Here is a 17,618-nt window from a genome sequence, read left to right on the forward strand (position 1 = left end):
GGGAAGGGGCAGAGTCCTCAAAACATTCTCATATTGAACAAGATTTCCAACACTATAATCCTTCACAGATTATCAGGGAGTTGGTGTAAAACTGGTTTTGAAAACCATTGCTGTATTTGTGGTAATAAAAGTCTCTTTCTGACCCTGGGAAGAAGGTGAGGTCAAACCAGCAACATTGATTCTGATGTGCAGTGTATTCTTAAGCTGTAAAGTCAGGTCTCAGTATGGGTTGTGCATATTCTTGATTTGCTTTTTTTTTGAGCTCCATATCCCTTTGATATTCTTGTTTAAAGTTCAGTTTGTTGTTCTCATTTTATAGTTCCAGCACACCTGTCCTGGCTGGCAGCAGGAATCTCACTGGTGAGAGCAAACAAAACCTTTACAGAAATACCTGCCCATTGCAAAGAGTGGAGATAGCATTTGAATTTTCACTTCTTGAAACTTTTGAAAAATGTGTTATTTACCTGTAATAGTTTTGTAACAGGTGTAGAGCCTTTTACACAGAAATTACAAGGTGTGCTTGACCCAGCCTTCTTCCTTTCTGACAGTGTTTACTAATTGGATTAAAGAATTTATTTCTGCATGTGCTCCAAAACACAGTAGCTGTGTTTAAGTGCTGACCTTTTCTTGGGGTATTGGAATGTAAGAGTAAGGATGGAGGTAACTTTTTTAATAATTAATTTTTTTTATAATTGTCCCCACACCACCTTTCCTCCCCTCTGTGATGGAATGTTGTTGTAACACTGATGCTGACATTCTGCTCTCAGATTGGCAGGCTTGGTGCAGTACTTATTTTATAACATGTTGTGTAGGAATTTCAACAGAAAAGTGATCTTTATAGTTTTTGTAGCTTTAAATTTTAAGTCTTAATAAATTTTGTATATGTAGAAGTTTTTGAGCCTTCAGAGAGATTTGGGAGTGTAACTGCCGGCACTAAAATGAACAAAATTGAGGACTCCTTAATTGATCTCATGGGATTTTGTATTAATGTACTAGAGATATGTTTTGTTGCATAAGTTGCTTTGTTTATAAATTGGGCAAAAAAATCCTTAACTGCTATAAATACTTATTTACCTGTAAAAGTTAAATAGGAGGTCTCTGAAGTTCTTAATAGAAAGGCGTTTGTGAGATTTGCACGCGGGATTCAGCAAAAGCTTCCTCAAGAGGTTTGACACGTGCCTGCTGCCCTGCCCTGATAAAACACGGTGACTGAGGGAATAGAGGACCAAAAGCTTCATACAGATTAGTTGTGTCACTAATGGGTGTGTGCTCACGGAAAGGCCAATACATGTTGGGTGGAAATACAATAATTTTGGGGTTTAGTTTGCTGCAAGCCTGTATTTGCATATTGGTGTTTGGGGCCATCATGTAACATTTTAATATTTTTTAGATCACTCTGTATCAGAAGTTTCTGTTGTGAGGTGAAAGGTTGGAATGGCATTTTTGTGTAAAATATTTTTGATCTCTTATAACTTTAGAGAAAAGCAATTTTAGCAAGGTTGGTTTTTTCCTCCTATGAGTCAGTAGTTCCAGTTCAGGACAAGGCTTTGAAGGTGACTTGTGAAGGTGACTAGTAGTTCACTTGAAAGAAGGTGTTTTGAGATTAGTAATTTGGCATCTCTTATCAAAATTAGTTGATTTGGTGATTAAAAATCAGCAGAATGGATCACCAGTAACCTGGAGGTTAGAGATTATATATTATTATAAAGAGTGTATGAAAATGTGTTAGTTTTCTGAGATGACACTGAGAAACAAGATCAGTACATCTTAGTCTCATTTATGGAATTTAGGTTTTCACTTTTCTGTCATCCTTTCAGAGCACTTTATTAAAATGTGACAAACTGTGTAGGGTGAGCTGTCAAAGACAATAGCATCCCTTGTTGAGCAGTTTGGGGGAAGCACCACGACATCTGGGCTCACTCACATCCAAGTTCTTCTGCTTGAAATACTCTGCCTCACCATGAAGGTTTTGAAAAATCCCTTCTTCAGTTGTGAGGAGAACAAGTGTCCCGTAGGTGGGATATGAAGGAAGCAGATTGTGCTCTTCAGAATTAGGCTTTTATTGATGACTGACTCCCACGAAAATGTTGTGGAAAAGGAACTGGAGCAGAAAACACAGCATCATCACTCGTTTTTTCAGCTGCTTGCCTTCCCTGTGAGGGGCCTTCTTTGCCTGCAGTAAATCTATCAAGATTAATCACTTCTGCTACGTGCAAGACTCTTCAGGCTTCAGTGGAACCCAGAAGGACCGTACTGATGTCACTGCACTGCTGCTTGATTCAGGTTCTTACTGTGGAAGGGGAAGGCACTAGAACAGAGCAGGAGAACCAAAAGAGATGCTGTATTTGTTCACCCAGCTGAGTAAACAGTGGGCAAGTCAGATAATTTATGTTGAGAGCTGCCTAAAGACCTTAAGATGTTGGTTTGGTTTTTTTTTTTTTTTTGTGTTGTGGGGAGCACTTCATAATTCTGTTGCGTTTCTTACTGCCATCCAGAAGCGCTTCTGTCCTTACATGCTGAGCTTTATAGGAGGATGTTTTGGTACCTGGTGAATAGCTAGTGTGCTGTGCTGCTGCAAAGATAGGTTAGAGGGTTGTATCATGATCCCTGACAGTAGCCGTCAAACTTGGTAGTGTCTGAAAAGTAGTGGGTAGAGGAAAGACAGGATTATCTGGAAAGCCATGAGAGATGGTATTGGCCCCCAAGCTGCAAAGATAGACCCCTACATGGTCATCCAAGGTTCTCTAAAAGAGCTCATATTTTGTATTTTTCACAAAAGCAGCTTGCCTGTCTGCTACTTTTCACAAAACTGTTTTTTGTGGTTTGGGGTTCTTTTTGGCCGGGGGAGATTTTTGAGTCTGAACAGTTGTCAGCATGCAAAAGTAAAACTGGTGGGTAAAGGGAGCTGCAGAAAGAAGTGAAAGGAGTGGTTGCTGAAAAGACAGTAGAAAAGGGGAGGAAAATTACTAATCAGTGTAAAGTAAAATGAGCAGAAACAGTCTTTCCTGTGTAACTCATTAACTTAAAAACAGTATGAAACTTTTTAAAATGGTCATGAAGGATGCGTTTATTCCATTCTGAAATCTCCCAGGCTGCTTGGTTGTGGCTAACTTGTGTATCAGAGAAGGTGAATTCCTAACAGTGGTTTGATAGTGTTTGATAGTTGATAGTGAAGATTGCTAGGCATTAAGTTATAGCTGGAATATTTTGACTCATTAACGTGCTTTAAAAACAAAGATTATTTCAATGCTCTTCTCTGATTTAAAATGGCAAAAACTACTAAAGTCTGAAGATTGTAGAGATTTTTTTTTCCCTAAAGATCCCTTTTACTGGCATAAATTGTTATTGCCAGGTATTTCTGCATCATTAGTTTTGCTTAGCAAAATCTTACCAATTTAATTGGTAAAACCAAAATTCTTACAGTTTTGTACCTCTTTATATGAAAAACTAGTGAATGATCTCCTAGTATGAATGAAGTATTTGCATAACTGCATTTTGTCTTTGTAGAAAGATAATATCTCATTTCTTGGGGGGTTTTTTTATCCTTGATAGCAGCACCAAAACTTTGCCGAAACAATTCCCCAAGCAGTGCAAGTGAATAAACACTTAATGTGCCTAGGAAACTACAAAGTTGCTCAGAAGTTGTGGCTAACCCATCTGTGGAAGTGTTCCAGGCCAGGTTGGATGGGGCTTGGAGCAACCTGGGATAGTGTCCCTGCCCATGGCAGGGGTGGAATGAGATGGCCTTTAAAGGTGCCTTCCAACACAAACCATTCTATGAATCTATGAAATATTACTGAACATGAGTGAGCAGTCAGAATTCAAATATATTGTGTGGACAGTAAAATTCAAATGTTGGAGCTGAACAGTACATAGTGTTAATGTAACTTCTGTGTTCTCTGTTGTATGGAGAATTACATATAAATATATTGCAGTAGTCTCATAATTCTGTGGCAAGCATTATGTTAGGATTTTGTGGGATGCTTTAATGTCTCATGGGTGAAAGATGGTCTGAAACCTGCAGTTCTTGATACAAGTAGGAATCAGCCAAAAACCTCAGTGCAGTGCTTTGGTAATACTGAATGAGCAGCATTACATCTCATGTTCTCATCTTTACAGTGGCTCTGGCTGCTTTGCTTGGAAGGAAAACGATGTCCATTTGCTTTAGTTCATAAAGTGCAAACTGTAAAGGTAACCAGAGTCCTGCTATGTATGGAGATGAATTTTTTGCTAGGTTTTCAAATGTTTTCAGTATTTTCATGTGGTTGTGTTAAAGACCCAACCTAGTGACCAGATCTCAGATGACATTGTAAAATCATGTGCATGACCACCTCAAATTCTTACACTTTAAAGCAGTAATTTAAAAAAACCCCATAGCTATATGTAATCTATATTATTCAAGTTGTCTACAGACTCAGCTCAACTATCATGGCAAGCATAGTTTTGGAAGGGGAACTCACTGTACTGCACAGATAAAATTCCAGCATTGGCAATTAATTTGTGAGACCAGTAGGAGATATAATCCCGAAAGGATCTCTAATTACTTGTCTAAAATTATTTAAATAGAAGATATAGAGAATATGATGAGTTTCTTTCCCTAGTTCAACAGTACACATCTGTACCACTAGTTACACGTAGGAGCTCATATGTGGCATCTCTGTATTGCTGAATTGCTTTTAACTTCGTTTTAGAGGAAAAATTATATTCTTGTTAGCATTGTTGATAATTAATAATAAAATCTTCTAGAAGAAACAGTAAACTTGATATTTATAGCCACCTGTAGCAATTTGAGGTTGGAATGAGTCCTGATGTGCAAAACGAACTCCCTTGTATTGCCCTAAAGCCTCTACTGCTGCATCATGGAGCCAAGTTCTGGGACTAAACAGATTCTGAATTTAATAGAGAATGACACTTGCAGACCAGGCTGTGATTCTTTGGGGGTGTAATAACACCAAGGTAAACTAAATGAGTTGCTAGTAAGTTGTGTCTGTGATTTTTTTTTTTTTTTTGGGTAGGCAGCTGGGCTGGTAAATTAGATTGGCTTTTTAAAAAATTTTATTTTAATGAACCATGCATTTATTTAGTGTATTTCAAGGAAAAAGAAATTAGATTTCATTGGTAATTTACTGCTAGAGCAAGGACTGACTTTCTTGGAGTGAAAGAGAATTTCCTGTGATTTGGTGTTTCTTGGGGCTGTCCCACTTCAGCATGTGAGGAAGCAGAAGCTGTTTAACCTTTTGTTTTTGCAGCTTCCTTGGGATCCCCTGGAGCAGCCTTTCTGTGCAGTGAGGGCTGTTATGAAAGTCAAGTGTAGGAAAAATCATGGATAAATAAATAAATAAATAAATGTTTTAAATACTGCTGTAATTCTATTCCAAGTACTGACATACCCTTTATATTATTATCTAGAGACTTGAACCTCTACTGCCTTAACCAGCATACAGGCACAGAGGCAGTGCCTCTTAATTAAAAGGAGTGTGCACATTTAAGTGGTTACATGTTTTATTTGAGTGATCTTTTCAGCTAAACGCAGCTGTTTCTAAAATAAACATTTAATAGCATGTTTGAAAATGATTTAAGGTGGTGACTGCCTTTTAAGTTAATATTTTTTAGTAGCAACTGTCCTGGAAATGTGTTTGAGATCATGGCTAGCATGTAACCAGCTAAGTTAAAGCATTGGGGTTAATCTGTTACTGTTGTTAAAATGCCTGGAAATCAAATGTTGATATTTCTTTTCTGTTTTAAATTATTTTTAGACATTTTTACCGTAGGATATTCATGAACTCCGAAGGAGAGTTTCCTGGGTTACTTGATGGCTGGAGTTCCTCAGAAATGTCTTGCCTATTTACAGCAGGGCCTGTGGCTGTTCAGATTGTAGGAGCTGAAGGTGCTCAGGTTGCATCATGAAGTCATTGCAGAGCGCTTCATAAAGGTTTGGGATAACACAAGTTCCTGATGGAAGGAGTTAGCTGTATGTGTCTGTAAGTGTGGTCATCTACAGGAAGGATCAGTACAACTTGCTGAGATTTTTGCTTCAGAGGGGTATAGTGAGTGTAATGTACTTAAGAGAGGAAAGAAACCACCTGGGATATAGGAGAGAGAAAAAATCTGTATGTTTGTTTGATTGCTTCAAGATTTGTTGGCTCTTGAATGAGTGGAAGTCAAAGCTTGCCAAGTCCCCTTATCTACAAACTACTATCAAGTGTTTAAAGCTCAAGCTAGCAGGTGCATTATTCTGACAGGTCCGGATGGCTTGATATTTATTTTCATTTAGAGGAGAAAATAATCAGCTAGTGCCTTATTTTTCTGTCGCTTTGGGGAAGGTCTGTGGAATCAAACATGTTCTCTGCAGTTTGGATGGAGCCAGCTGAGCATTAGGGCTGGAGGGCTTACAAGGGGCTCCATTGCTTGTCATGTTGCTTGGGAGTGTGGCTGTGGCCATGGAACTCGGCACGTTCTTGGGCACTGTGATTTGACACTGACTCCGAAAAGAGACAATAAAATAATCCTCTTTATTTTGGATTATTAATGGTGTTGAACCTGCTGACATGCTGTAGGAAATCTGGAAAGCAAGCATGACTCCTTTTCAAGAATTAGCTTGAAACCTGTACCAGTTGCTGTGGTGTTGCTGGAAAGTGGTTTAAGTGGGGGGCTTTGAGAGCTGCAGCGAGCTGCAACAGTAGCTTGTAAATAGAGAATATGGTGACTCATCTTAGGAGAACAAGTTAAGAACTTTGGGCACTGTCAGTGTTCTGACATGGAGAACTCAAGAGTTCCAGGTTAAGGTGGAGGGATTTGAATGCAGGGCTCCAGCTGCCTCTTGGTTCTCTTCACCATTAGTTGTTTGTCTTGGAGCAAGTGAGCTGGAAAACATGAGCAGAGAATGGGAACTTGAAGCAGACAGAGGCTAGACTCGTCTTTTGTCCAAGAAATAAAGGTTTAAATGTAGGACCTTTAAGTTTAGGCACAGGGAAGGGGCTTGAGTCAAAATACAGGTCCAGGGCCAGCAGCATCATTGTTGGCTTTTGCAGTAGTTGAACACGTTGCAAACATGTTCAGGTTGGATGGGGCTTGGAGCAGCCTGGTCCAATGCAAGGTGTCCCTGCCCATGGCAGGGGGTGGGACAGGTTGAGCTTTAAGGTCCCTTCCAACTCAAACCATTCTGGAAACCAGGGGATGCGGAACTGAGATGTCCATGTACACGCTGAATCTTCATTCTTCTAATTAATGATCCACTTTTCTCAGATATTACACCACTTGGTTTTTCTTCTGCTTTATAGCTTTAGTATTGATTGGCACTGTTTGAAGGGTAGAATACACTGATTGTGAGGATTTTTCCTTCAGGGCAGCAAAATTTTTGTTCTGGTAAGATGCATTCATTCTGTTCTGTGAGTGAGCGTTCAACCTAAGTTCTGGAAAAGCTCTTAAGCTGATTGTATATTATAATTCTTTAATGCTTCTCCACAGAATTCCCTGGCATGAAGTTTCAGTTTCATTCTTAGGCTACTTCAGATTTCTCTTCTTGCTGGTAGTCCCTGTGACAAATACGGCTTTTTCAAGTGCTATAGACAGTGTCTTCAGAGCATTTTGCTAAGAGAGGTTATATGGGGTTATAAGGTTAGGTGTGAAGGGAGGTGGTATAGACCCAATGGACCCTTTAAAAACAGAGCTCCCTGAGTGCATCTTGGAGGTACAACAAATGAAGAGCAAAGGGTCTTTGAGACAATTTAAAGGAGGACAGAGTCAGCATTCAGTTGCACTGTATCCTCTCTTCTAGAGCAGGTAACAGTGGTGGTGGAGGATGGAATACTGAAATGGAGGGGGAAGGAGTATGGAGTGCTATATTTCCAGCCTGTAGAGTCTCCTACAGATGAAATTTAGAAAATAATCACCAATTTCCTTGTTTTTATTGGATTTCACATTTTAAAGATCTCTTTATTACTTAATATATCTTATATTCTGCTCTGTGATGGTGCCGGCCGTTTGTTGTTTCTGACATATTTGGGTACTATGCAGTTGCTCTAAATCTCAAATATGAATTCGAGAACATCCGCTATGGCTGCTAATGTTGCAGGTATTTGTTGCATGTCTTGTTTGTTTTTAGTGCAGCTTTCCTCATATTGTACAGTTCTTTATTGCTATGAATTTTTATTAGAATTGTCTTTTCCGGAAGCAATTGCTTCTGCGAAGTTGATGAGTTTTAAGAGTGTCAGTACAGCCGTGATTCTTGTATCTGATACCTTGTATCTGATACCTCGTATCTTTGTAGAAATCAAGGGATGAGTTGCTGCTGGGTAGTAGCTTACATCTTCTGATACAGCTGTGCCTGTTCTTGTCTCTTATGCCAGTTCAGGAGTGAGTATTTAGGTTACAGTAAAGTTGTACAACACTTTTATCTTGATGGGGATGCCTTTTTTCATACCAACTTTTAAACCTGTCCCAGTTACTTTGTCCCAAAAGATGGAAGATTATTGAAGCTGATGCCCTGGAAAGATGTGAGGTGCTTGGGATCATACCTGGGACATAGTCGATAGCGTTGTGGTGGTTTTCTTTCTTTAATTAAATTGTTTATAAAGATGAGAAGCAGCATGAAGAAATCAAAGCTTCTCATTCTTCGCACAGATCAAGTACAACACATATAGCGAGAGGGTTTGGAGTGCCAACTTCTGTAGTCTTCCATCAAAAAGCAGTTGTATTTCTGATGTGTTCATTTTATGGATTTTCCCCCTTAAAGTAGTTGCTGTGGAAGGTACCATGTTATTTTGCAGAGATCAGGAGGTTCATGTCTGGTCAGTAGTACCTTTGCTTGCTTGATAACCGCATGATAAGAGCTGTGCTTACTCTGGAAGGGCAGGAACTTTAAAGGTGTAGGTCATTGGTAGCGTGCAGGAATTAGCTGCATCTTTACAGAAGTAGTAATTTTTTTTCTGTGCATATTAATTTTGAAAATACATTTCTGAACAACACTGTCAGCTTGACACCCCTGTTAAAATTGTGAATTCTGTATAGTTTTCCTCACTGTTAGCAGCCTTGGTACTGAGAAAACTGTGCTGCAGTGTTCTTGCTGAGTATAATGTATTAAAATACAAGTGATATGATGACTGAAGTAGTAGCACAGAAACTTTTATCTTCCTTGGCCAAAGATGTTATTGTCCAAATTTTATTAAAAGGAAGTCTTTCTAATATATTCCGATGTGCCTGATTCCTACATCTCAGTCATTTTTCAAGGGGGTGATCTAAAGCTGTACTGGTGGCTAACTCAGGGTCTGTGTATTCTTTATTTGTACAAAAGACTTAAAATGTTTCTTTCTTCTTTTTTTGTTTCTCAAAGAAATGAAAATTTAGAAAGAGATTTGCCAAATAAAGAAGATGGGAGCAAACAGCAGCAGCATCAGTGAGCTTCCAGAAAATGAGTACTTACAAAAACTGTCAGGATCAGAGCCCATCTCCGAGAATGACCCGTTCTGGAATCAGCTTCTGTCTTTTAGCTTCACGACTCCAACAAACAGGTAAGAGGGTGTTGAAGAGCTAACTTTGATAGTATGTTTATAGAAGTGACCAGTCTGAAAGCAAATGAGTGGTTATGTTAATTATTCCTGTTTTAGGTAGCAGGGGAATAAATGCCTGTGTAAAATATGTTGTTGTTTCTAAGTTTGGAAGCATTTTCCACCACCTCTTCCATTCCTGTGGGTTTTTTCTTCTTCATAATAGCTGTAATTGCTATTCATTCTCCTGGTAAAGATCAGAAATAGGGTCTGTGCTGTTGGGGGGAAGCTTTTTTCTTTTCCTTGTTGTTCTAGGAAGCTTTCTTTTTTCTTTGATATAGCATTTGGGTTGATTGGATTTGCTGAAGATTCCAACATTTGATGTTTCCTCTCAACTTAGAGTGAACTGTACTTCTTGTATGATTTAATTGTAGGTTAGCTTTTGAGTTGCTTAGTCTGTATGGCTCTTTTTCACCCCTTTTTGCATTTTGAATAGAAATTTGGTGTATATTCTCCATAAAGATACTTTCTAAATATCAATTCAAGCTTTGAATGCCTTTTCATTCCAGAAAGCGGTGTTGATATAAATAAAGTCAGTATTTTTTAGAGGATCCATAGCACATCTCCCAAAATAGAGAATTGAAGTTCTTGTAACTTCTGTTAACCCAACTCCATTGCTAAATTCCTTGGCCTGTGTGTTGATTATCAGTCTTACAAGAACAATCTGATATTAATACCTTCAGGTGTTACTTAAACTGTTACTACAGTTTTCAATGTAAAACGGGTGCTTTTCTGTAAGTGAAAGTTCAGGCAACTGGAATGGAAAATGGTTAAGGTAAATAACTGGGAGGCATTTACTAGGTGCTATTTTTGTGAAGAGTGAGGAGGAGGAAGTATTTTGACTTCTGCCTGGAGAGAATAGCCAGAGGTTAGGAAGAAGGGACAGAGTTGTGGACAGCTGTAAAGCTGGTAAAGGGCAGTACTGAACTGGGAGTGTGTGAGAAAGCGGTTGTTTTTCCTCTTAGATCCCTGAAGATAAGAATTATTTACAGCCTACCCATGACTAATAAGATTGACAGTATTCTAAGAACTTGCATAATACTCTGTTGTTTGGGTTTTTTTAAGGGGGAATAATTACATATAAAACCCCACCAATTTCTCTTGGTTGTTCTATTTTTCATCTTTCCCCTATGAAAGTTAAGGAGTTTTTCTTAGCTTGGTTTTTATTCCTGTTTCATGGAATTCAGATCCAGTGCAGAGTAAATTTGCTAAAATAACCCCCCAAATCAACAAAGCAAAAACCTAACCAAACAAAAAAACCTCAAACAAGAAACGTAATTAAAAAAACAAGCAGACCAATAAAATGATCCAAACGTAGGTTGAAAGCTTTAATTAGCTGAACACCAGATGGTGCTCTTGCCTGGCAGCTAGAGGAGAAGTATTTTTAGAGACATCTTTTCTGCAGCTTAGTAATGGAAGGAAACAGAAAGTTCCCATTTAGTTGTATCTACCTGAGGCAACCACTGGCAAGTGAAATCAGACGATGTTGGCTGCACAGCACCCTCAGCATTTGTCTATATCAGATAACCTTGCCTGCAGGAATGGAACAATAGAGGTCAATGTCAATTTCTGAGATTGAAAGCTTCCAAATTATCAACTTAACTCTGTTTTTAATGAGGCTTAAGAGTCAGGAGCAAGATGCTTGTTTGTGATTTGTGGAACGGAGCCAGTTTTCACCTGTCGAACAGGACAGAGTTTTACAGGTTTCTTCTCCTTTTAAATTCACTTTTTCCAGTTGTCTGTTGCAAAACTAGTGACTGTTTGCAAGTATTATTGGGAGCTGTATAAGTGTTTTGTGTTGTTTTTTTGTGGAAGCAGTTGGTCATGTTTTAGAGTAAAAGATGTATTTCCTCAAGTTTTTGCAAAGATGGGACTAAGGAGAAGAGGGCTATCTTCTCTGGGTGCTGCTTTGGACATAATTCTGTTCTACATATGTCAGTACTGTAGGGGAGGAGGAGGAGAAAAACATTAGAAGAGAAAGCGGTAGGAAAATTCATGTTGGGAGGAAAAGCAATCAGCCAAACCAAAATTATCCAAGCAAAAACTAGCACGCTGGGGAAGTGGTGGGGCTGGGGTAGATTTTTCTGCAACAGATGCCCAACAGATTCACCTTGTTGTCAAGAAGCCTTGGCAATAGCAAGAAAACAGTATCTGCAAGGAAGGCTTTCAAGGGGAATCTGAATCAGTGTGTGTAAGGAAGTTTGTGGGGTTTTTAACGCTTTTCCACGTATGCTTTTTCTAGTTAGGAGCTTGTGACTAGTGCTTTGCTTTACAGAAGCTGTTCCCAGTTAGTCCAGGAACTGTAGATCCCAAGTGTCAAACAGAGCTGGATCTTCTGTGGAACAGTAGTCTTTGTGCTTTGGCTTGAGAGATGGGGAATTACTGTCTTTCTACTCTGAGAAACATGGAGACATGATACCAGATCTTAAAATAGCACCACTTTCTGTGCTCTGCTGTCTTCATTTTCTTATGCTTTGTGTGTCTTGGCACTTTGTATTTCTTTCTTTGTCCTTGTTTTGCTTTTCTCTCTTTCCCCTTTCAGTTTGGTTGATGTCTTCCCATTTTTATCCATGTCTCATCTTTATGGTTCTCTCTTTTGGTTTCTTTTCTGACGTCTACCTGACTGAATGTGTTAATCTCTCTTTTTCTGGTTCCATGTGAAATGGTTTAGCATTGCTCATTTTCTCAGCCATGCTTTCTTTCCTGGGTTTTTACTTTTTCAGTCCTGCTGGCTTTTTGGTCTGTTTCTGTGAAGGACACAAGGTAGTTTTCTGTATGGAATAAAGCTTGCCAAATACCAGTGCTGCTGACTGCAAAGTTGCTGTATCTCTGTCAGCAACACTGATGCAAGATGCTCTCTCCCTTTCACTCTCTCTTCCAGTGTTTATTTTGTTCTTCTGCGGGTTTAATCAGGAACTAATCTATCTGGAAAACAACACAGCAGAAGTGTTTATTTTTTCAACCAAGATAATTCCCTTGAGTGATTCATAGCTTGGCACCACAAAACAATTCTGGCACAATGAGGGACTGATTTTTTGGGACGCAGCAACCTTTTGGGCTGAAAGGTGGGATTGCTTAAACCTGCTGTGCCATCCAAAAATGACCAAGGAAAGTGTGTGGTCAAAGCAGAACTGGCTGCTAGGAGTTTAATATTCTGCCTTTCTGGGCTACTTGTTCTTCCTCTCATACTATTGATTTTTTATACTATTGATAATTAATAATTAGGGAAATATTAAGAGGAAATATCAGCTGTCGGTAATCAGAAATGAGCTGATGGTGAACCCCTGCTTCCTGCCTGTGACTCCCCTGGCAAGAGTGAGTAGTAACAGCCAGAGCCAGCCTGGGTGTCTGGCAGGTAAAGAAAGCCTCTGGGGCCTTTCACAGTCTAGGAGTGGGAGCAGATAAGTGGTGCAGACATAAATGATCGCCAAAGGAACAGCTTCCAGCAGTTTAGTTTTTAGGTTGCCTTCATGCTTTTCACTGTAAAAGGTTTATTGTGATATCCTCTTCCATAAAGCAAACCATGCGTGCTAAGCAGGTACTGCTGAAGTGTCTGGTGAGACATTTCTGGTTTCAGCCGTTAGGAAGTATTTGGTGCTCTAATTTCACACTCCTGCATGTTCTTTTTTTTTTTTTCCTTCATGGGTCCTTATTTGTTGCACAGAATAGACTCATGGGAGCTGAATTAAAATTGTATAAAACCTCTTAAATCTGCCACTTCTATACTTGAGGTGGCTGACCTATCAATCCAATAGTGTTTGGATATTGGAAAATAAAATACAGCTTTTCTGGATGATTTTTTTTGTTACTGTCAGGATTAAGAGCTATGAGGTTTTCTTTGGAGTGTTAGCTCTCAGTCTAGGCAGACTTTGTGTTTGTCTGGCTTTTCTGTGATTTGCTACCAAGAATGCAACCTCCTCCTTAGTGGTGGTATTAGTTACAATTATTTTCTGATGGAAAACTTAAAGTTAACTAAAGCAGAACTTGCTGAAAATCATGTGCTTAATATTTACTGTTCTGCTTTGTTCCTTCCCCAGAGTTATTAATGAGTTGCTGGTTCAAGAGTAATGTGCATGGGCCTTTAATGGAAAGACATAAAAATGAGAAGCTTTTATGTTGCTTTAACATGGTACATTTTTTAATGGTACAATAAATCATATGCTGCCTTATATTCTTTGATGTCTGTCCTCCAACTAGTCCATTAAAATCAGCATTCCCACAGTATGAATTTACTAAATGGGCTGGTTCTTCTGTTTTGTATTCAATGGCAAAGAAAAAAGGCCTTACCATGAGGAAAAAACTGTCAGGAAAGCTGCTTGTTTTGTTTTTTTCCTCCTTTTTTTATGGGGATACTTGTCTGCTTTGGTTTGGGTCTTTTTCTTACCATACTAAGGGCAGGTGTTGTGGTGTGAGTATGTTTGCAGCTTTTAGGCAGAATACTTTCTCTTGTTATGTGGTGATATTTTTGATATTTCTGCAAATTTGAAACAATTCCTATTGTGGTGCCATTAAAATAAAAGTGGATGAAACCACGTTCTTCAAAGCTGGCTGCTGTCAGGAAACAGCCTTCACTGTCTTAATAATTATGGTTTTGCTGAAGACTGATTGTTAGTAAATTTAAAGTAAGGTAGCTGAATTCAACCATTTAAAAATAATCCTATTTATAACACCACTGGGTTTTTTTCCCCTTTCTTTTTTTTTTTTTTCCATCCTCTTCTTTTTGGAAGTAATGTTTTTTACAATATATGCCAGAATAGCTTACCACAGAATCCGGCTTTTTGATAGTAAGAAGCCAGAAATAAAAATCTGCAGTCAATGAAAATGATGAAATTTTATTGACTAATAGACTGCTCAATTTGCCATTCTTTCCCACCTCTGCTGAGAAGAGGTTTTCTTGCAGAAAACTAACTCCCTGATGAAGAAACACTTGTACTGTGATGAGTGATTGCAAACACAAAGTGATTAAATCCCAATGAAATAACAATTATCCTTGATTACTCTTTACTTTCACCAGTGATCTGATAGCTGCAGTCACACAGATGCTGCCTGTGTATAGAGAGGGGTTTGTAGTCGCAATTGGTATGCAAAATATTCTTGTGGCATGGTGTTAAGATGTTACAGAAGATAATCACTGCCACTGTAAAACCTCTCCTGTTTGGATACCTCTAAAATAAACAAAGACAAAACCATTTTCTTTAAAGATGGCTGCACTGTCAAGGATGCAAATTTTACTACTATTAATTTTAGTTTTGCTGAAGTCTGTGAGCTTACGATCTACATAAAAGAAAAGCAAATAAAATAATTTCTTTCTTTTATTAAGTGCTTTGAAAACGCTGGCCATCAGATCACAAGATGAAGGAGGAACTCCTGTGAAGTGTGGAATTTTTTCCTGAAGTGTGTGGGAAGCAACTGTGCACCTCACATATTTGCTTGTATCCAAGGGAGTCAGTCAAGTCTATATAGTTAAGAATACTTTGCTTTGAATATTTTCTGTTTGCCCTATATATTCACAGCCCATTTGAATCCCCACATCAGGTGATACCTTTTGTTCATTTCTTGGAAAACCATAGAACTGGTAAATATGTAAATATGTACTGCTTTCTCAAAGTGAGGTTGTTCAGTTCAGGTTGTGCCAGTTGAAGTACATGTGCAAACTCACCCAGGTCACTGTGATAGTGGTGTTAAAGGTCCATGGATTGAAGCTGGTGTCACAGAAGCTCAGAACAGTTTGAGTTGGAAGGAATCTTAAAAATCATCCCATTCCACCCCCTGCCATGGGCAGGGACACCTTTCACTGTCCCAGGCTGCTCCAAGCCCTGTCCAACCTGGCCTGGGACACTGCCAGGGATCCAGGGGCAGCCCCAGCTGCTCTGGGCACCCTGTGCCAGGGCCTGCCCACCCTCAGAGTTTGTTCCATGTGCACATGACCATTTTCTGTAGTGGTGTCTTGTCCAGGGCAGAGCTTCCTGGATGTTACTGGTGTGCCTGGGTTTCTCCTACTGATGCTCAGCAGAGCCATCAAGCAGCAGGAAGGGCTGACTTACTTTTCATACTTACGGCCTGTTTATTACTAGCAACAGATAATCTTTTTTATGTTGTGAATATACCAAGTGTTTCTGATAGAGCAGGGAATATTTTACACTCCATCCTTAACAAATCTGTTCTTTACTTTTTTGTGTTCTAGCCCATGTCACCAAGTGTCACATCCACATGGCTTTTAAATCTGTCCTGTGATGGCAACTCCACCACTGCCCTGGGCAGCTGTGCCAGGGCTGGACATCCCTTTCCATGAAGAAGTTTTCCCCAATATCCAACCTAAATTCCCCCCTGGCACAGCTTGAGGCCGTTCCTTCTCCTCCTGTCCCTGTTCCCTGAGAGCAGAGCCCGACCCCCCCGGCTGCCCCCTCCTGTCAGGGACTTGTGCAGAGCCACAAGGTCCCCCCTGAGCCTCCTTTGCTCCAGCCTGAGCCCCTTTCCCAGCTCCCTCATCTGCTTCTCCTCAGGCTTATATGTTTGACATATATTTGACAACAGGGCAGTCTGTATTCCTCAGGTGAGGGTTTTCAGACAGAATTTGAACTTCTGTTTGTGATCAGTGCAGTGAGGAGCTTCACCTTATCAGTGCTTGTTAGAGCTGAAATACAATTTGAATACTTATTAGCAGTGTTCTGTGTGGCGTAATGAAAGGATAGATGTTTCGGTGTTGAGTTTCCATTCTTACATTCATTCATTAACCAGATGTCATCTCCACAAGGACTGCAGAGGAAAGTCAGTGCCACAGTTGCTTGTACCATTTTTTTTTGTGCCACCTTGTGAATCTTGGCTCTGGCATTTTCTACCCAAGTGTTAATGTAATTTACCTTCTGCCTCTTCACTGCACAAGAAAATACCCAGACAGCTTTTTCCATGTCTCTCACTTCATTTTCCTGCCCAATCAAAGGAAAGAAAGTCACCGCTAAGTTTGGCCCCAGGTACTTGGGAACGAGCTGCTATTTTTTGTAGCCCTCCATGATATTCACCCCGTGAATCCATCCTTGGAGGTGTAACAGTACTGAGTATTTCACTGGTGTGTGCCTATTGGGGTGGTATTTCTGCTGTAATTCCCCCTCATTAGGTGTTTCTTTTGAGTGAACTGAAATTTTGTGGTGGCTGTTGCTTAGTCTTGAGTGTGGCAAAATTCAGTTTTGTGTTCTTGTATGAATAAGGGGCAGTGGGCTTTAGTTAATTTTTAAGCTTTAAACTTCATTTTAGTATGAAAAAGAATGACTTGAGTGTTAAAAGCTTTGCTGAAGATCTGAAAGCCTTGCTTGCTTTGCCACTGGTTTTGATCCTGGCAACTTGTAGAAATTAAGCAACTCTGTGGAATTTGTTTGAGGACTTTGTGTGGTTTTTAATAACTCAAAAGGGAAGAAAAAAAAATCTGTAAGAATGCTAGACTTTGAAACCTAACCTTAGAAATTAGGGAGAAAATGAACCGTAATTCAAAGCTGAATGTCTGCATTTATGGTTTAAGTCCTGGAGCAATTACAATAACCACTCTGACTGTGTCCCCAGGATCTTTGGATAGTGGGAGGGGTCATGTTGTGTTAGATTATGATTTTTCAGTACCTAAGAACTCTCTATTGAGTTGTTGTCCATTGTAATATTCACCCTCCCTGTCTGCCTGGTCTTGGGAAGGAATAAATCCTGATGACAAGCAGCCAGCTGGGCAAATTTAGAAGTTTCTGTTATTTTAAAAAAGTGCAAGGTCACATAGACCTAGAAAACTGTGTTGTCCGTAGTTGCTGGTGGCGTGTTCTTGCTCAATACCATTTGTTTTTAATTACTCTGCATGTTTGTAGTGCTGGAACAAGAGACCACCCTTGAGACCAAGTCTAATGTTTTTAAAATATATATCAAAGTGTAAGTTTGTTCTTTCTGAATCTTGTGTTTCAAAGCAGTTTGTAAAAGAAGAATGAATGCTGGTAATTGATATCAGGACAAGCCAATCTGTGTAATCTAAAGTTGTCTTAGGATATTCAGCTGTAGATGAAGAGCTGTCTCAGCTGTCAGCTCACTACACAGTAAATTAGT

At 39.4% G+C, this 17,618-nt stretch overlaps 1 protein-coding gene across 5 annotated transcripts in view; it reads left to right on the forward strand.

Annotated features, from left to right (window-relative positions):
* DYM (dymeclin) overlaps positions 1-17,618 on the forward strand; it is a 212,316-nt gene that overhangs the window by 2,599 nt on the left and 192,099 nt on the right. For all 5 annotated transcript variants that reach the window (XM_069001243.1, XM_069001244.1, XM_069001245.1 and 2 more), the window contains exon 2: positions 9,332-9,509. In XM_069001243.1, coding sequence (XP_068857344.1) covers positions 9,370-9,509 — 140 coding nt within the window. In that variant the 5' untranslated portion in view covers positions 9,332-9,369. The remainder of the gene's footprint in view (positions 1-9,331; positions 9,510-17,618) is intronic.

Source organism: Aphelocoma coerulescens (assembly GCF_041296385.1).
Source record: "Aphelocoma coerulescens isolate FSJ_1873_10779 chromosome Z unlocalized genomic scaffold, UR_Acoe_1.0 ChrZ, whole genome shotgun sequence".
Taxonomy (NCBI): Eukaryota; Metazoa; Chordata; class Aves; order Passeriformes; family Corvidae; genus Aphelocoma; species Aphelocoma coerulescens.